Genomic DNA, 20,562 nt, shown 5'->3' on the forward strand with positions numbered 1-20,562 from the left:
AGCAAGCACAGAATGAGTAAACGAGGGCAAGGATGGACAGTATTATGGACTGGGTAGAGGAAGACAATCCTGCAAAAGCAATTTGAAGAAAAACAAACAGATTAGAAAAATCAATAGGGAAATGTGTCAACAAAAGAAACCCAAAGACATGTTAAGAAAGCAGTCAGCTGCCAAATGTCAAACATTGCTGAAAATGTAAAGAAGGCCTGAGAAGTATTGTGTTTAGCATCTGGGTGGTCTCAAAGAGGTGAGAGCACAAGGCAGGAGGACATAGTGGTTGAGGCAGGAAAAACAGAAAGGAAAAGCAGAACTGGAAGCATCTTTAGTCAAAAGGCACTGAAAAAAAAAATCCTCCTAAATGTAAGACAGAAGAGAGATTGCTTGCAAGTAGAAAGAAAACACGGCAGTAGGAGCTGAAGGCACAGAAGGACATAAGAGAAGTAGGTCCTGAAGAGGAGGAATTGAATCTAGAGCACAAAACAAACTGGCTGGATATAAGCCACCAAGCTGGGAGGAAAGAAGATAATGCATTTTTTAAAAAAGATTTATTTATTTATTTGAAAAAGTTACAGAGAGAGAGACAGAGAGAAAGATCTTCCATCTACTGGTTCACTATCCAGATGGCCACAAAGGCTGGAGATGAGCCGATCTGAAGCCAGGAGCTTCTTCTGGGTCTCCCACATAGGTGCAGGGGTCCAAGGATCTGGGACATCTTCCACTCAAACCAGCGCCCCTATGGGATGCTGGCACTGCAGGCAGGGCTTTACCCGCTACGCCACAGCACCAGCCCCCTCCAGCTTCCTCTTAATGTGCAACCTGAGAGTAACAGGTGATAGCTCAAATAATTGGGTAGCTGCCACCCCTATGGAAGATCTGCACTGAACTCTTGGTTCCTGGCTTAGGCCTGACCCATCCTTGACTGTTCCAAGCATTTGGGGGAGTCAACCCAGCAGATGGAAGATCTCTGTCTCTCTGCCTTCCAAATAAATAAAAAACAGATGAAACAAAAATATTAAAAGAAAATGGTTTTAAGAGTGTCAACCACGGGTCAGCACTGTGGTGCAGCAGGTACAGCTGCTGCTTACAGTGCCGGCATCCCATGTGGGCCCCAGTTTGAATCTCGCTGCTTCACTTCCAATCCAGCTCTCTGCTATGGCCTGGGAAAGCAGTGAAAGATGTCCCAAGTCCTTAGGCCCCTGCCCTCGGATCAGCCCAGCTCTGGCTGTTGCAGCCATTTGGAGAGTGAACCAATGGATGGAAGACCTCTGTCTCTCTCTCTCTCTCTGCCTCTAACTCTGCCTTTCAAATAAACAATCTTTCAGGAAAAAAAAAAAAAAAACCCTCAACCATCTAAAATTCCTACTGAGAGGAAAAGGAAATGGATGCTGGGCAACACTGCAAGGCCAGGTGGGACTGGATAACATGCACCTGTAGATATGCCAGTGATTGTTTTCAGCAGCACTCAGCCTCTATGGGATAAATCTAGATTTGGCAGGCAGGACCAAGATCTGAGGAATGAGGCGGTGGATGTGAAAGTGAGCAGAATGCTTGATGACGAGGCCCAGGATGGTTAGAGAAGGAAATCAAGCCCAGTGGGGGGATGAAAAACAGGGAGAAAGTGAAAATGCGAAGTTATGGCAAAGAGCCAATGTAAAAGTTATTTTAAATGAAGTTTAAGGCATATGGAGCTAAGGAACAGAGTCTCATCTCCCACAGAATTAATGCCCAAGAACCAAGTTATTTTAGTGGTTGAGATTTTTGGTGTCTGAGAGGGAAATATGACAAACTTACCAAACAGTCACGCTGCAGGGTCTTACACAGAGCATTGTACATGTCAGCATCCAAAAAAAGACCATCAGGGATGTCTTGCAAGAAGTCCAGGTCTTTAAATGTGGGGAGAGGCTTCTCTCGCTCTTTTTGGGAAGCCCGTCGTTTGTAGGTTGAGCCCTTGAGGTCATATTTGATATGCATCTTGACTGATCGTGGTAAGAGATTGTTCATCACCACAATTCGAATATTCTTGCCTCCTGCCTGCACACAGTACAGTCCATAGAATTTAGGCAGCAAAGTGCGAGGATTCTGGTTGAGGTTCTGAGAGCACAAAAGTAAAAACAAGAAGTATTTCAAGTTAGTTAATTTTCAGTGAAACTCAAAGGAAAAAATTGCGTTCCACCCTTCATTTGTCTTCTTTGGCATAATATGTCCACTCATACAATCACATGACATTTATTTAAAATTTTCCAATCTGTCTATCTCATTGACAAGATCACCATCAAGCCAGGCCACAGATCCTCTAACATAATCAGCAGTCAGGATCCCAAACATATAATGGATACACCTTCCTTCAGAGAGCTTTAAGAGAAGACTGCATTGGAAAAAGTCCTAACCCTTAATTCTGAGCATAATGTATTTTTGGGGTACTACAGGAGGCAAAAAGAGTTCCTAAATTCCTCAGAACTTCCAAGAGTAATCTGTCAGAGTGAAATGAATAGGGTCCTATCAAGGAAAGTAACCTATCTCATTCTCCAGATTAGGATCTGGACTAAGAACAGGGAAAAAAAATCTTGATTCTTGCCTTGGCAGTCTAAGCCAAGAATTAAAAGCAAGATACTGCTTTTATAATGCTGTATTTTAGCAGATTAAGCCACCACCTGCAATTCAGGCACCCGACATGGGAGTGCTGGTTTGAGTCCCAGCCGTTCCATTTATGATCCAGCTCCCTGCTAATGTACCTGGAACACAGCTGATGATGGCCCAAGGACTTGGGCCCCTGACATCCATGTGGAATACCAGGATGGAGTGCCTAGCTCCTGGTGTTAGCCTAGCCCACTCCCAGCAGTTGTGGCTATTTGGGGAGTAAACTAGCAGACAAACGATCTTTTTCTCTGTCTCTCCCTCTGTCATTATGCCTTTCAAACAAATAAATTTATGTCTAAACTTTTAAAAAGTAGGATACTTTCACAATAGCGAAAATATGGAATCAACCAAAGTGTGTCCATCATCATCAGATGAATGAATAAAGAAAATGTGGCATATATGCACAATGGAATATTTGGCTATAAAAAAATAAAATCCTGTCATCTGCAGCAAAATGGAACTGGAGGACACCATATTGAGTGAAATAAGCCAGACACAAAAAGACAAATACCACATATTCTCTCTTACATGTGGAACTTAAAACAAAACAAAAACTCAATCTGAATACAGAATGTTGATTAGTAGGAATCGGTGCTGTGGCATAGTGGGTGAGGCCGTTGCCTGCAGTGCCAGCATCCCATGTGGGTGCCAGTTCGGGTCCCGGCTGCTCCACTTCTGATTCAGCTCTCTGCTATGGCCTGGGAAAGCAGTAGAAGATGGCCCAAGTCCTTGGGCCCCTACACCCACATGGGAGACATGGAAGAAGCTCTTTTCTCCTGGCTTTGGAACGGTGCAGCTCCAGCTGTTGCGGCCATTTGGGGAGTGAACCAGCAGATGGAAGACCTTTCTCGGTCTCTCCCTCTCTCTGTCTATAACTCTACCTCTCAAATAAATAAAAAAATCTTTTAAAAAATTAAATAAAAGGACAGACATGGGGAGAGGAGGAATATTTGGCATGGCAGTTATGAGGCCTGAATTAAATCATCACAGTGCTTGGGTTCAAGTCCAAGGCTCCAGCTCCCAATTCCAGCTTCCTCAAGTGCAAACCCTGGGAGGCAACAGGTATGGCTAAAGTGGCTGGGTTCTTTCCACTGATGTGGGGACCTAGACCTAGACTCCCAGTTCCTGGATTCAGCCTGGCCCTGCCCTGGCTGTTGCAGGGATTTGGGAAGTAAACCAGCAGGAGAGAGCTCTTTCAAATAAACAGGGACAGACGTGGTACAGTGGGTTAAAAGCTGCCACTTGAGATGCCTGCATGCCATATCAGAGTGCTGGTCTGAATCCTGCTACTCTGTACTTCCAATCCAGATTCCTGCTAACATGCCTGGAAGGCAGCAAATGATGGCCCAACTGTTTGGGTTCCTGCCATCCACATGGGAGACTTCCTAATGGAGTCCTGGCTCCTGGCTGCAGCCTGGTCCATCCCTGCCTCTTGTAGGTATTTGGGGAATGAATCAGTGGATGGAAGATCTCTTAACTATCTCTCCTTCTCTCTCCATATCACTCTGCCTTTCAAATAAATCTTAAAACATCTCTTTTAACCATAGAGGGTTTGTAAAAGAACAACCACATTCTCAAGACAGAAATACCATTTTACTCAACTGAAGATAGCCTCCCTGGCCTTGTCCAGGAGTAGGGAATATAGACAGCTGGTGCTCCTACAACCCTTACCATGTAGTATCCTGGAAGCAGCTTCTGCAAAAACTCTGCCTCTTTATGCTGGACCGTCTTGATGATAAACTCGTCATCGCTTGACACATAAAAAAGGGAACCACTTGCCCCGGAGTTGCAGAGTTCGATCAGTGGCTCACTGCAGAGGGAGTACTGAGGCCAAAAGAAGGGAGTAAAGAAATTTAGATATACCAGGGCCTGCCCACCACAGAAATCAAATACAGATGCAATTTTAAGAAAGCAACAGCAAGACAGTAGAGAAAGGGGTCTTCCTTTGGGAATATCCCTACCATAATGGAGTAACAGGGTCCTGAAACCCAGAGGCTTACCAAGTAATCATCAGGCCGGATGCCAAATAGCTCTCGGAAGTAGCGGAAGGCAACAGGTGCATAGGTCTTAAAACGGAAGTCATTGTAGTGATGAGCAGGAGTCAGGTTGCTCCCTTCACTGTGGAGTTAAATAGAAGAAATCTTAACTTTCCGATTCTTGTCATCCAGGGAGTCCACCCTGGGAAGACACAAACACCCAGTGCTGAGGCAAGGGGAACAAATGCAACCCTTCTCAGAGAATTAGAGGGATTAGATGAATCACTTCCTCAGTAGGATAAAGGCACAATGTAAGGACCAAGACACGGGCATAGGGAATCACAATGCCTCCTATTCAATCCATTAAGCTATCCTTTAAGGGGTAACTCCATGGACCAGAGGCTCATGGAGGCATTAAAAGGAAGCATCTGCTCACCAAATTCTCCAGTCCCACAACATCCTGATTATCATCAGGGTGAGGACTGGACACATACCTTAATTAGTCAGCTTTGAACTTTTAAAACTATCCTGGGTTGACTTGAAAAAGCAGGGTAACTGCAGTTTAGAATGCCCATGTCTCACACTGGAGTGCCACGGTTTGACTCCAGCTTCCTGATTATGCAGACCCTGGGAAGCAGCAGTAATGGCTTGAGTAACTGAGCATCTGCCACCCATGTGGGAAACCTATATAGAGTTCCCATTTCCCTACTCTGGTCCTTCTGGTTATGGGCACTTGGAGACTGAACCAGTAGATTAGAGTTCTTTGTCTCTCAAACAAAAAAAAAAAAAAGAAAGAAAGAAAGAAAGAAAGAAAAAAAAAAGTCACATTTCCAAGCCATTTGCCTGAACATTAATTAACCTCTATACCTGGGGAAGAAGATACTCTCCACCACATAGAAGTCTTGCATGAGGACGTCTCGTTCTGGTTTGGTACTCAGGCTCCCCACAGTGTGAGTAATGCCTAACTGGATGGCACCTTTCAAAGCTGATGAGGTTGTCTAAGGAAAAAAATTAAAGTTTCTTGTATTAAGTCCAACCATAGCAATAAAAAGGGAGGGAAGAGCCAGAAGGAACACTTGAAAGCAAACACTCTTCAACTACTTCAAACTAAACTGGGGCAATCCAGTTTCCCCATTCTCATGCTGCACATTGCAATCAGCATGACAAATATTGGAAGGTTAGTAAAGACACAGAGTAGCAAAGATGGGACCATCCAATCCACATTCAGCTGGCAAGGTGTTCCCTACTATCAGCCTGCTTAAACAAGTTTCCTATCTGTATTTGGAAGATACACTGTACTGGGAAAAGCATCTTAGTCTTACTCTTAAGGTTCCTGTCCCCATTATCTAGGGCCTTCCCAACATGACTACTGGCTGCAGAAGATTCCCTCCAAGGAAGAGCCTGACAAGGACAAGAGTGGCAGCAAAGAGTTTCTAATCAAAGCAAAACATCAAAGAGTCCATTTTTTCTGAGAAATAATTAGATTTAGAATTATCACAGTACAGAAGAAACACAATTACAAAAGCCCCTACCGTACACTCTAGGAAGTCAATCCAGTGGGAATATATCACATCATCTAGATCTGTGCTGCTCCACACAGCAGCCATCTGCCACACATGGCTGTTTAAATGTACCCTCCTCAGTCTTCCTTGTCACAGTTCATATGTGGCTAGAGGTTAACAACTGGATGGCATAGATACAGAGTATTCTGATACTGTATTAATTTCTACACTTGATCTAGGCCAAAGGGCCAAGTGTATTAAGTTTTTTTGTTTGGTTGGTTTTTGTTTTTGTTTTGTTTTGCCTTTTTTTTTTTTTTTTTTTTTTTTAACGTTTTAAGCTTTTATTTAGTGAGGAAAAATGCATAGGAGAGTGAGAGCTTTATTTAGAGGTGAATAGAGGTTCATACCAAACACCAGGAACCAGCCATGTGGAAGAGCATCTAGGCCTGTATCTGGGCCAGGAAGCCTAGAGCCATGGCCAGAAGGCCATGTACCCTGGAGGCGTGGGGCTACAGCAAGCTCCCTCCCGGACAAGAGGCCAGGGAACAAGAGCCCGCCGTATTAAGTTCTATTAGACAGCTTTGTCCTAAATTTTTTCCCTCACTCCCAACCCCAACAGACATTACTTATCTTTCTACTTAGTCCTCACAGGCTTTGAAACTATAACAAGTCTTTGAAGTGTTTGCCTCCCCAATCAGACTAGAAAAACTGACCTATTTATCTCAAAGTTCATCACAATAAAAGAGCTCTATAAAGGCCAGGGATGTGGCCTAGCAGGTAAAGCCACCACCTGAGATGATAGTAGCCCACAAATGAGCGCCAGTTCATGTCCTGGCTGTTTTTTTTGTTTTGTTTTGTTTTAAGGCAGAGTTATAGAAAGAAATAGAGAGGGAGAGAGATCTTCCATCTGTTGGTTCACTCCTCAAATGGCAACAGCTGGAGATGGGCCACACTGAAGCCAGGAGCCTAGTCTGGGTCTCCCATGTGGGTACAGGGCCCCAAGCACTTGGGCCATCTTCCATTGCTTTCCCAGGTGTTAGTGGGAACTGGATCAGAAGTGGAGCAGCCAAGACTCAAACCAGTGCCCATATGGGATTCTGGCGCCACAGCAGCTTTACCCACTACACCACAATGCTGGCCCCTGCTCCACTTTTTTTTTTTTTTTTTTTTTTAAGATTTATTTATCTGAGAGGCAGAGTTACAGAAAGGCGGAAGTCTTCCATTTTCTGATTCACTCCCCAAATGGCCACAACGGCCACAGCTGGGCCAATCTGAAGCCAGGAGCTTCTTCCGGATCTCCCACACAGGTGCAGGGGCCCAAGGATTTGGGCCACCTTCTATTGCTTTCCCAGGCCATAGCAGAGAGCTGGATCGGAAGTGGAATAGCCAAGACTCATACCAGTGCCCATAAGGGATACTGGAATCATAGGTGGCATCTTTACCCATTAAGCTACAGCACCCTGCTCTGCTTTTGATGGGAGATTCTCTCTCTCCCTGTCCTCTTTAAATGTGACTTCCAAGTAAATAAATAAATCTTAAAAACAAACAAACAAAAAACTACTCTATAAATGTCTGTTGAATAGACATGGACCTCAGAACCCATTCCAGAAACAGGGCCCTGACTGAGTAGATGCATCAATCTCTGCTACTTGGAACAAGCAATGAAAGCAGAACAGATGTAAAATGTATGTGGGCTAGAAAAGCCTCAAAGAAATCGTCACACCGCACACCAGACTACTACAGACTCTGAAAGGGCGGCTGAACTTTCCCTGCCCCTCAGGAAGCTTAAGCATCTCCAAACTGAAGAGCTGGGATCACCCCAGGACCCAGGAGGCTTCTCTTGGCTTTCTTGTACCATTCTCTCTTCTTAGCAACTGCTACTGTCTTTCCAGTTCACTTGATATCTAGAGCTCAAAAAAACCATGTGTTCTAGAAACTATTCACTAGTTAAAACTACAATCTTTGGGGGAAAAAAGGAGAAAAGAACAGGAGAGAAAAGGGAAAAAAATCTGACTTGCTGCCTATGTCTGCTGCTCACCTCTGTGTCACTTCATAAATATTCTACAATCTGGATGGAGGAAAAATATCTCTGGCTGTCGCTCCCCCTCTTCATGGAGGAACGACACAGGACCCTGCGCTGTTCTTTTGTCTGCTCGGCCCTTCCCGGGTTTGCTGCTGGTTCTTCCCTGGTTGGCTGCCATCCCTCCACCTCCGTGGAGGGGCGGGCCCCCTGCCACCTTCCCTACTTCCGCAGGGGAGCGGCACACCGCCGGCCGGCTCTCTCGGGGGCTGCACAGGTGTTCCTCTTAGATGTTCCTGGTGCATGTTGTCTCTCTCCTCCTTTATAGTCCTCTTCCACCAATCCCAACTCTGCTACCCACACGCCGAGTACGCTGCTCTCCTCCAATCAGGAGTAGGTCCTACAGTTTATTGGTTGAACTGGAGGCAGCTGCGCAGAAGCTGTTTCTCCCTTCTCAGCGCCATATTGTGGGAGAGCAGATGCATAGAATAAGTCTTAATTCCAGTAACTTAGTCTAGTCCGAGCTGCTCCCCACATCTGGCTGCTCTGCTTTCTGATCTGGCTCCTTCCTAATGCAGCTGGGAAGGCAGCAGAAGATGGCCCATGTACTTGGGCCCCTGCTACTCACACAGGAAACCTGCAGGGAGTTCCTGGCTCCTTTGGCCTGGCTCAGCCCTGGCTGTTGCAGCCATCTGGGGAGTGAACAAGCAGATGTAAGATCTCCTTCTTTGACTTTCCCTCCACTCTGCCCTTCAAATAAATAAAATAAAGGTTAAAAAAGAGAGAGAGAGAGAGAGACAGACAGACATGGTTCTCTGTGGCAAAATTCTTCTGTGGCAGGGTTCTTTAAGACATGTTTATATCTAACAGTGAAATTTCATTTCTTTAGCTCAGTGAAATAGAAATAAATACCACATTTGTTCATTAACAGCATTCTTATTTAGCCAACAGGCTGGGTTCCCTTGTGACTCCAGCATCCAATATTGGTACCAGTTTGAATGCCAGCTTCTCCATCCAGCTCCCTGCTAATGCATCTGGGGGAACAGTGGAAGATGCCCCAAGTGCTTTGGCCCTGCTACCCACATGGGAGACCCGGATGGAGTTCTTGGCTTTGGCATGGCTCAGTCTTGGCTGTTGTAGCCATTTGGGGATTTGGGGAGGGAACCAGCAGATGGAAGACCTATCCCTCTCTAACTCTGCCTTTCAAATAAATAAATAAATCTTCAAAAAAATTAAGGGCATTCTTATTTAAAAAACATTTATGTGACAGGAGACAACTGACTGCTGTAAAATAAATTTTTAAAAAATATTTATAGCCGGTGCCGCGGCTCACTAGGCTAATCCTCCACCTAGAGGTACCGGCACACCAGGTTCTAGTCCCGGTTGCCCCTCTTCCAGGCCAGCTCTCTGCTATGGCCTGGGAGTGCAGTGGAGGATGGCCCAAGTGCTTGGGCCCTGCACCCCATGGGAGACCAGGATAAGCAACTGGCCCCTGCCTTTGGATCAGTGTGGTGAGCCGGCCACAGCACGCCGGCCATTGGAGGGTGAACCAACAGCAAAAGGAAGACCTTTCTCTCTGTCTCTCTCTCTCACTGTCCACTCTGCATGTCAAAAAAAAAAAAAAATATATATATATATACACATATATATATTTATGTAAAAGTAGAGTTATAGGAGGGGCAGGGGAGAAAGAGAGAGAGAGAAAAATCTTCCACCTGCTGGTACACTCCCCAAATAGCCACAACAGCCAGGGCTAGGCCAGGCCAAAGCCAGGAGCCAGGAGCTTCAGCCAGGTCTCCCATGTGGGTGCAGGGCTTGCAGACTTGAGTCATCCTTTGTTGCTTTCCCAGACACATTAGAAGTTCTTGTTCGGAGCTGGAGGGACCGGCACTGTGGCATAGCAGTGCCAGCATCCCATATGGGTGCCGATTCTAGTCCTAGCTTCTCCACTTCTGATCCAGATCTCTGCTTTGGCCTGGGAAAGCAGCAGAAGATGGCCCAAGCCCTTGGGCCCCTGCCATCTGTGTGGGAGATCCAGAAGAAGCTCCTGGCTCCTAGCTTAGGATGGGCCCAGCTCTGGCCGTTGCAGCTATTTAGGGAGTGAATGAGAGGATTGAAGAGTTCTCTCTCTCTCTCTCTGCCTCTGCTCCTCTGTAACTCTACCTTTCAAACAAATCTATTAAAAAAAAAAAAGGGGGGGGGAGGGAGCTGGATAGGAAGTGGAGCAGCTGGGACTTGAAACGGCACCCATATGGGATGCTGATGCTGCAGGCAGTGGCTTTACTCATAGCACTGGCCCTATAAAGTGAATTCCTTTTTTGTTTTTTTTTGTTTTTTTTTTTTTTGTTTTACAGGCAAGAGTGAACAGTGAGAGAGAGACAGAGAGAAAGGTCTTCCTTTTCCATTGGTTCACCCCCCAATGGCCGCTGCGGGCGGTGCACTGCACTGATCCGAAGCAGGAGCCAGGTGCTTCTGGTCTCCCATGCGGGTGCAGGGCCCAACGACTTGGGCCATCCTCCACTGCCCTCCCGGGCCACAGCAGAGAGCGGGACTGGAAGAGGAGCAACCGGGACTAGAACCCGGTATGCCGGCGCTGCAGGTGGAGGATTAGCCTATTGAGCCACAGCGCCGGCCTCCTTTTTTGTTTTTAAAGATTTATTTATTTATTTCAAAGAGAGTTACAGAGAGGCAGAGAAAGAGAGAGAGAGAGAGAAGTCTTCGATTCGCTGCTTCACTTCCCAAATGGCCACAGCGGCCGTAGTCAGGCCAATCTGAAGCCAGGAGCCAGTAGCTACTTCTGGGTCTCCTTCATGGGCACAGGGGCCCAAGGCATTGGGCCATCTTCTACTACTCTCTCGGGCCATAGCAGAGAACAGGATTGGAAGCAGAGTAGCCAGGACTCAAACTGGAGCCCATATGGGATGCCAGCCCTACAGGCTGTGCCACAGCCCCAGCCCCAAAATGAATTCTCAAGTCCAAGTTGCATGATGGCTAATTGCACAAAGGCCTAGGTCATCAAGAAATGAGACAGCGGCTGGCGCCGCGGCTCACTAGGCTAATCCTCCGCCTAGCGGCGCCAGCACTCGGGGTTCTAGTCCCGGTCGGGGCGCCGGATTCTGTCCCGGTTGCCCCTCTTCCAGGCCAGCCCTCTGCTGTGGCCAGGGAGTGCAGTGGAGGATGGCCCAAGTGCTTGGGCCCTGCACCCCATGGGAGACCAGGAAAAGCACCTGGCTCCTGGCTCCTGCCATCGGATCAGCGTGGTGCGCCGGCCGCAGCACGCCGGCCGTGGCGGCCGTTGGAGGGTGAACCAACGGCAAAGGAAGACCTTTCTCTCTGTCTCTCTCTCTCACTGTCCACTCTGCCTGTCAAAAAATAAATAAATAAATAAATAAATAATAAAAAAAATAAAAAATAAAAAATAAAAAAAGAAATGAGACAGCTGCAGAGAGTAACATAAAGAGTACGGTTGCCCCTGCTGAATTCCTGGAATAAATTGGGAGGGTTCTGTGGGGAGCAGCTCGGACTAGACTGTTACTGGAATTAAGACTTATTCTATGCATCTGCTCTCCCACAATATGGCGCTGGGAGAGAAGTAAACAGCTTCCGCACAGCTGCCTCCAGTTCAACCAATTAACTGTAGGACTTGCTCCTGATTGGAGAGCAGCGTACTCGGCGTGTGGGCAGCCGAGTTGGGATTGGCGGAGGAGGACTATAAAGGAGGAGAGAAACGGCATGCACCAGGAACATCTATGGGGAACATCTAAGGGAACCCGTGCAGCCCCCGAGAGAACCAGCCGGCGGTGTGCCGCTCCCCTGCGGAAGTGGGGAATGCGGCCAGGGGGAACTGCCCTTCCACGGAGGTGGAAGGGATAGTAGCCAACCCGGGAAGAACCAGCAGCAAACCCGGGGAGGGCCGAGCAGACGAGAGAACAGTGCAGGGTTTAGTGTCGTTCCTCCACGAAGAGGGGGAGCGACATAATGGTGCCGTGACTCGGATAGGAAACCTAGCTTGGATTGGAAACCTAGGACAAGATAGCAAACTTAGGAGGGAAGAAACGGGAAGAACTGGGAAAATATCGGAGAGAGAAACTAGCAAACAGCCTAGGGAAATTACCGGAGAGAGAGACTAGCAAACAGCCTAGGGAAAAGCCGGACGAAAAGGGTGCCGGAAGAAGCTATTGAAAGCCTAGGCATAGACTCGGATACGGACTACGGGGGGAAGCTGGGAGAAATCTCTAAGGTCGAAAGCGAAAGTGAAAGCTAGAACAAACAGATTCGGACGCGGACTGTGGGGAGAGGCCAGGAGAAATGAGGGAGGAATATCGTTGGAGGAAAGCTTGGGGAAACATACCGGGTAGAGAAAACTGTTAGGGAAATTGAAGCCGCGGGGGGCAGGCCAAGGCGGAAACGAAAGCCACTTTGGGATTCTCAAGTTAGCCCGGGAATAGGGGGCGAAAAGTTAAAACCAGAAGCTGAGACGCAAGCCAGATTGGGATCCGTCTGATTAGCCCGGGGAGCAAAGGACGGGAAGCCAAACCGTGGGGCGGAGACGTACGCTGGGTTGAATTCGCCAGGCTAGCCCGGGGAACTTGGATTGAATGCTAGTGGTGGAGACGCAAGCTACGCTGTGTTACTCGCGGAAGCCGCCGCGTGCAGAGAGAGCACGGGGCGTGAATAGATAGGGAACGCTGGCGTAGGCCGTGGTTCAGACGCGAAAGGGTTAAGCGTGGAGACCGCGGAGCCGCGCAAAGCCGGGAAGCTGCGCAGATGAGAGAGGCGCGCGGGCTGAAGCGGCGCAGAGCCGGGAACCCGCCGGCGGGGCGAGGTGCCGGAAAGCCGCGGGGATAAGAGAAACAGAAGTTTGGAAGTGAAGTAAAAGAGAAATGGGAATGCTGGAAGATAGAAGTGAAATGGGAGAGGTAGGAATGCCCGGAGATAGAGAAATAGAGAAAAATAAGGCCTCCCCTCAACATGCCAATTAGAAGGCTTGGATTCGGTCTGCCCGATTAGTGAGGCGATGAGCACCTGGGCGGCTAGCCGCAGGTCACCGAAGACAGGCACGAATTAACATCAGTAAAGCTTCCCCACAATGCAACAATTAGGAGGCTTGGATTCGGTCTGCCTGATTTAAGGCGGTAAGCGCCAGCAAAGCTCGACCAGAGTATGAGCTGCAGGTCACCGAAGATAGGCACGAACCAACACTAATAAGTCTCCCCCACAATAAGGCAATGAGAAGGCTTGGATTCGGTTTGCCTGATAGGTTTTGTAAACACCTGCAGGCAGTTCTAGCAGAGCAGAGTATGCGCTGCAGGGCACCGAACACAGGCACGCATCAGCGCCTAAAAACCTCCTCACAACATGGCGAAGAGAGGACCCGGATTCGGTTTGCCTGATGGATAGGACTTGTAAGAGCCTGTGGCAACTCTAGCAAGTAGAGCAGAGTGTGTGCTGCGGGACACCGAAGACAGGCGCGTATCAACGCCAAAAAAATAAAAAGAAAGGGGGATCTGTGGGGAGCAGCTCGGACTAGACTGTTACTGGAATTAAGACTTATTCTATGCATCTGCTCTCCCACAATATGGCGCTGGGAGAGAAGTAAACAGCTTCCGCACAGCTGCCTCCAGTTCAACCAATTAACTGTAGGACTTGCTCCTGATTGGAGAGCAGCGTACTCGGCGTGTGGGCAGCCGAGTTGGGATTGGCGGAGGAGGACTATAAAGGAGGAGAGAAACGGCATGCACCAGGAACATCTATGGGGAACATCTAAGGGAACCCGTGCAGCCCCCGAGAGAACCAGCCGGCGGTGTGCCGCTCCCCTGCGGAAGTGGGGAATGCGGCCAGGGGGAACTGCCCTTCCACGGAGGTGGAAGGGATAGTAGCCAACCCGGGAAGAACCAGCAGCAAACCCGGGGAGGGCCGAGCAGACGAGAGAACAGTGCAGGGTTTAGTGTCGTTCCTCCACGAAGAGGGGGAGCGACAGGGTTCAACTCATACACACCTTTTTATATGTGGTCTCTCCTGAGGAATCAACACTTCGGTGGCCTATTTTCTTGATGGTCATGCCAGATGCATAAGGCACCTACAAGTAAAAAGTCAAGGTTACTAGGTATAGGATTGTCATGTAATACCAAGCATTTATTATGTGGTATATAAAACCAAAACATTCAATATCGTCTTTCTAGATTAAAAAAATTTATAAAGGAGCTGGTACAGAGATACAGTGGCTTAAGCTACCACCTGCAACACTGGAATTGCATGAGCGCTCTGTTCAAGCCCCAGCTGTTCTACTTCCAATCTATCTCCCTGCTAATGCTATCTGGAAAGGCAATAGAAGACGGCCCAAGTAGCTGGGCCCCTGCCACCCATGTGGGAGGCCTGGATAAGTTCCTTGCTCCTGGCTTCAGTCTGGCCATTGTGACCATTTGAGAAGTGATGGTAGAGGGGGTATCTCCTTCCTTCCCTCTTTCTCTCTAACTCTGCCTTTCAAATAAATAAATCTAAAAAAAAATTTATAAAATCCTCAGAAGAAGCCGGTGCCGTGGCTCACTAGGCTAATCCTCCGCCTAGCGGCGCCGGCACACCGGGTTCTAGTCCCGGTCGGGGCGCCAGATTCTGTCCTGGTTGCCCCTCTTCCAGGCCAGCCCTCTGCTGTGGCCAGGGAGTGCAGTGGAGGATGGCCCAGGTGCTTGGGCCCTGCACCCCATGGGAGACCAGGAAAAGCACCTGGCTCCTGGCTCCTGCCATCGGATCAGCGCGGTGCGCCGGCTGCAGCGCACCAGCCACGGCGGCCATTGGAGGGTGAACCAACGGCAAAGGAAGACCTTTCTCTCTGTCTCTCTCTCTCACTGTCCACTCTGCCTGTCAAAAAAAAAAAAAAAAAAAATCCTCAGAAGATCCATCCCATGTAAACACATATAGTCTACTCCTTCAATCAATTAATTGGCTATAAGATCACCAAAGAAAATCAGAAGGATATATATTTCTCCTTTAGACTCCCAAAAGATAACATAGGAAATAAAAATGAGAATCATTGAAGTAAAGTAAAAATGGGACACAGGGAATTCTGTAGCCTCAGAAAGAGGTTCACAAAAAACAGGCCAGGCTAAAAGTTAAGTTTCAAAGACCCCTTCTTTTTTTAGTTGCTTTCTTTCAGAAATTACTGCTCCTCTAATTCTCAACCCAACCTCAATGCTTTTGCTTAAACTGAATTCACATATGAAACATATGAAAATGTTAATTCATATTTTACATATAAAGAAAATGAGGATTAGAGGTCTAACTTGTTCAGTGTCATATAATTAGTGAAATAAAGGTGGGATTCAAATCTAGGCAATCTGACATTAAAGCTCATTGTTTTGCTGTCTCTGCTAATTTTCCAAATTCCTCTTTTTCTAAGCAAATTATCTTCAGTTTGCTTAACTGTCTTCCTATAGAGTATTTCTCAACCCTCCTCTCACTTCTTGCCTCTCTCCTGCATTTTGTGTCAAGGGTTTCAGAATGCTGACCCTCCTGGCATACAAAGGCAGAACTTGAATATCAAGTTTAAAGATTGTGACATCCTGTTTCTACTAGTTATTTTGCCTAGCTTCTTCATTTAACGATAGTTATCATCATGAAGAGTGCCTATGGTGGTGCCATCTTGACTCTTGGGAATAACCTTATAGATTCTGCTCTACTGGTCTTACTATGTCCTTATTTCAGGGTCTGTTTTGCGGGTGGAAAACAGACATATCGTGTTCTCAGGAATCTGTTAAAAGGCACCATCTCAGAGAAGTCATCTTATTATCTGAGCCTTTCAATTCTTGGGGTATAGAATTATTTGATTTGCCAGTGGCTAGATCATGCTAAATTTTTTTTTAAAATAAAGTAAGTTCTCAGGGCTGGCATTGTGGTGTAAGGAGTTAAGCCACTGACTGTAATGCCAGTATCCCATATGGGACAGATTAAGACTCAGCTGCTGCACTTCTGATCCAGCTCACTGCTAATGCATATGGAAAAGCAGCAAAGGATGGCCCAGCATTGGATGCTGCAGCCATCTGGGGAGTGAACCAGATGATGGAAGACCTCTGTCTTTTCTCCCTCTCTCTGTAACTCTGCCTTTCAAATAAATAAATAAAAATAATAAATTATCAATAAGTATGAGATACTAATTAAAAGAAACCACAGCAAAACTAGAGTTTGATGATTCCTTGGCTATCAACAAGGTAAAACACTTTTAGCTTTCCATGACCTAAGTAGGCAGATAACCAAGACATTATAAACAAGTATTCTATCACAGAACTAAACTTTCAGTAACTACTATATTAATATGAAACTCACCTCAGACGCCATAGGTTTCTTAATTCCAGTTGCTGCTGCTAAAGGCAAACAAAAAAAAACACAAAATAAAACTGTAAGTAAATATACACTCACACACTTTGTACCAAACACACTGGAAGAATCAAACTCGAGTCAAACTAAACGTGACCAAGAGCTCCTGCCTCTTGCTCAGGAATACCAGACCCTTCTGAATACGATTGTGTGTGTCCCTTCCTCCTCCTCCTCTACACTCACAGAGGCCTTATGTGAACTCCATTCTTTCTCTAGCCCCCTTTTTCCACCCAAGTGCTCCTATCTTCTCTGAGAAACATAACTTTTTTAAAAAATATTTTATTTATTTGAGAGGTAGAATTATAGTGAGAGGAAGAAACAGAGAAAGGTTTCCGTCTGTTGGTCCGCAATGGCCAGAGCTGTGCCGATCCGAAGCCAGGAGCCAGGAGCTTCTTCCCAGTATTCCCACGCGGGTGCAGGGGCCCAAGCACCTGGGCCATCTTCTACTGCTTTCCCAGGCCATAGCAGAGAGCTGGATTGGAAGAGGAGCAGCCGGGACACTAACCGGATACCCATATGGGATGCCAGCACCACAGGTGGAGGATTAACCTACTGTGCCACGGCACCGGCCCCAAAACATAACTTCTTAATATGTTTACCCATCTGAGTAAAGGGGCTCACTGATCATTACCATGATTAAAAGAGAAAGGGCAGGGCCACCACTGTGGCATAGCGCATAAAGCCTCCACCTTCTCAAATAAATAAACCTTAAAAAAAAATCAAATATATCAAGTATTTGTTCAGTGCCATTATATAATTTGGTTTTGCTTAAATTTCACAAGTATTACTTATGACTTTTTATTTACTTAAACTTATGTAAAACTTCAAGAACATGTGTATTTAAAAAGTGACCACATCTAGGGCTGGCACTGAGGCGTAGCAGGTAAAGCTACCGCCTGAGACGCCAGCAACCCACATGGGCACCGGTTCATGTCCTAGCTGCTCCACTGCTGATCTAGCTCCCTGCTCACGTGTCTGAGAAAGTGGAAGACGGTCCAACTCCTTGGGCCCTTGCCCACGTGGGAGACCAGATAAAGCTCCTGGCTCTTCACTTTGGCTCAGCTCTAGTCATTGTGGACATTTGGGGAGTGAACCAGTGGATGGAAGATCTCTTTCTCTGTCTCTCCCTCTGTCTGTAACTTTACCTCTCAAAATAAATAAGCAAAATTTTTTTTTTTTTTTTTTGACAGGCAGAGTGGACAGTGAGAGAGAGAGAGACAGAGAGAAAGGTCTTCCTTTTGCCGTTGGTTCACCCTCCAATGGCCGCCGCAGCCGGCGCGCTGCGGCCGGCGCACCGCGCTGATCCAATGGCAGGAGCCAGGAGCCAGGTGCTTTTCCTGGTCTCCCATGGGGTACAGGGCCCAAGCACCTGGGCCATCCTCCACTGCACTCCCTGGCCACAGCAGAGGGCTGGCCTGGAAGAGGGGCAACCGGGACAGAATCCGGCGCCCCGACCGGGACTAGAACCCGGTGTGCCGGCGCCGCTAGGCGGAGGATTAGCCTAGTGAGCCGCGGCGCCGGCCATAAGCAAAATATTTTTAAAAATTAAAAAGAGGAATCCAGGGACTTGGGTCTTTGCCACCTACATAGGAGACCTGGGATAGAGTTCTATGCTTCTAGTGGCTTTGGCCTGGCCACTGCAGCCGTTTGGGGAGTGAACCAGCAAATGGAAGATCTGTTCCACAGCTTTCTCTTTCAGATAAAATGAAAGAATAAAACAATGAGTAGGAAGAACCCAATTCACAGAGGTTAAGCTGCTATCTGCAGCACCAACATCCCATATGGATGCTGGTTCAAGTCCTGGCTATTCCACTTCCAATCCAACTCTCTGCTAATGTGCCTGGGAAAGCAGCAGAGGATGGCTCAAGTGCTTGGGCCCCTACACCCATGTGGGAGACTACTGGCTTCAGCCTGGCCCAACCCTGGCTGTTGTGGCCATTTGGGAAGTGAACCAATGGATGGAATCTCTCTCTTCTGTCTCTCCCTTTATCACTGTAACTTTCAAATAAATAAAAAATATTTTAAAGGATTAACAATGGGGCCGGCACTGTGGCACAGCGGGCTAAAGCCTGGCCTGAAGCGCCGGCATCCCATATGGGCGCCAATTCTAGTTCTAGCTGCTCCTCTTCTGATCCAGCTCTCTGCTATGGCCTGGGAAAGCAGTAGAAGATGGCCCAGGTGCTTGGGCCCCTGCACCCACGTGGGAGGCCCACAAGAAGCTCCTGGCTCCTGGCTTCAGATAGACTCAGCTCTGGCCGTTGCAGCCATCTGGAGAATGAATCAGCGGATGGAAGACCTCTCTGTCTCCACCTCTCTCTGTAACTCTTTCAAATAAATAAAATAAATCTTAAAAAAAAAAAAAAGGATTAACAGTGAGGCAGCAATAGAAACACAAGGGATTAATGACCAGACAAAGTTCTAAGTGTAACTGTTTAAGACAAAAACAACCAATAACCTCTTGAATTTCAAAATACAGCTAGGCTCAGAGGCTGTGATAGCTCTTAGTAGAAAGGTTACAGACTAAGCATTTATGGTACCAATAAGCAGAGTAGCAAAATTTCCTTCCTGGTAATGAGTCAGGGTGGAGAAAAAAATGGAGAACAGATGGTTTGCATTCCTTTTCCCAAAAATGAAGACAAGAGAAATGTCATCTAGCTGTTATGAAGATATGTTGCACAAAATGACCGAGAAAATTAGAAAAACAGATCAATTTTTACCGCTACTTCTCTGCAGCAGAGCCCATGATGTAACACCCTTCCTAGGATGATTTATTCAATCAGGAGAGCTTCAGCTGGGTTAAAGACTAAACAAGTTAGGGCTGAAGTTTTAAAGGAACAGTAAGTCAGGCAAATTCATTTATTACTAAAAGTGCTGATGGCTTACTGCAGAATTTAAAGTGTCCACTGTCAAAAAGTCAAATCTCTTCTATCTTAAAACTTTTTGGCTGGGTCAAAGTACTGAATTTCCCCCATTCTCAGAACAGGTCACACAGGACCTAAAATCTGAGCTCCCACAGTTTGGATGTCTAGAGTCCCTGGACACTCTCCTGTGCAATGGAGGCTTGGACATGGACCACACCACAGGCAGAATCAAGTGCCTGGCGTAGGCCACTCCTGGAGGTAGGATAGCTCTATGCTCAGATATGTCCCATCTGAGAGTAGCAAAGTTGTCACATATCCTTTAAAAAGATACTAAGCCGCGGCGGCCACTGGAGGGTGAACCAACGGCAAAGGAAGACCTTTCTCTCTGTTTCTCTCTCTCTCACTGTCCACTCTGCCTGTAAAAAAAAAAAAAAAAAAGATACTAAGCTATTTAAAATTCAGAAGAGCTGGGTGCTGGCATTGTGGCAGAGTTAAACTACTACTGTGACACCTGTGTCCTATATCGGAGTGCTGGTTTGAGTCCTGGCTACTTCTCTTCTAATCCAGCTTACTGCTAATGTGCCTAGGAAGGCAGAAGAGGATGGTCCAAGTACTTAGGCCGCTGCCACCCACCTAGGAGACCAGGATAGAGTTCCTGGCTCCCAGCTTCAGTCCAGAAGATGTGAATGTCTCTCCTTTTGTGTTGCTTTGCCTTTCAAAAAACAAAAAATATCAAAAGACCTGGGCCCATATGTTATGTCAAACTGTTCTCTAACTAAAATAAGTTTATTTTAAAATGCTTATGTAACGATTACATTAAATAAGCTTAATCACATATATGATTTCAAATGCAAGAAAAAAACTGGGCCCCTAGCAAGGTTCAGTGATTGATCACCTAGACCAGCAGTAAATTCTATTTTGCATCTCAAAGTACTTGGCTCCTCACAAAACTCTCTGCTGGGGGCCGGTGCTGCAGTGCTGGCATCCCTTATGGGCATCGGTTCATGTCTCACTGCTCTGCTTCTGATCCAGCTCTCTGCTGTGGCCTGGGAAAGCAGTAGAAGATGGCCCAAGTGCTTGGGCCCCTGCACCCACGTGGGAGGCCCACAAGAAGCTCCTGGCTTCGGAATGGCACAGCTCCGGCCATTGTGGCCATCTGAGAAGTGAACCAGAGGATGGAAGATCTCTCTCTCTGC

At 47.0% G+C, this 20,562-nt stretch overlaps 1 protein-coding gene across 2 annotated transcripts in view; it reads right to left on the bottom strand.

The window, feature by feature from the left end:
• PIP5K1A (phosphatidylinositol-4-phosphate 5-kinase type 1 alpha) overlaps positions 1–20,562 on the bottom strand; it is a 50,763-nt gene that overhangs the window by 11,363 nt on the left and 18,838 nt on the right. For both annotated transcript variants that reach the window (XM_070077715.1, XM_051858709.2), the window contains exons 2-7: positions 16,455–16,492; positions 14,134–14,214; positions 5,481–5,611; positions 4,638–4,755; positions 4,309–4,461; positions 1,792–2,091 (exon numbers count right to left, since the gene is read on the bottom strand). In XM_070077715.1, coding sequence (XP_069933816.1) covers positions 1,792–2,091; positions 4,309–4,461; positions 4,638–4,755; positions 5,481–5,611; positions 14,134–14,214; positions 16,455–16,492 — 821 coding nt within the window. The remainder of the gene's footprint in view (positions 1–1,791; positions 2,092–4,308; positions 4,462–4,637; positions 4,756–5,480; positions 5,612–14,133; positions 14,215–16,454; positions 16,493–20,562) is intronic.

The sequence above is a fragment of the Oryctolagus cuniculus genome, chromosome 7 (genome assembly GCF_964237555.1).
Source record: "Oryctolagus cuniculus chromosome 7, mOryCun1.1, whole genome shotgun sequence".
Taxonomy (NCBI): Eukaryota; Metazoa; Chordata; class Mammalia; order Lagomorpha; family Leporidae; genus Oryctolagus; species Oryctolagus cuniculus.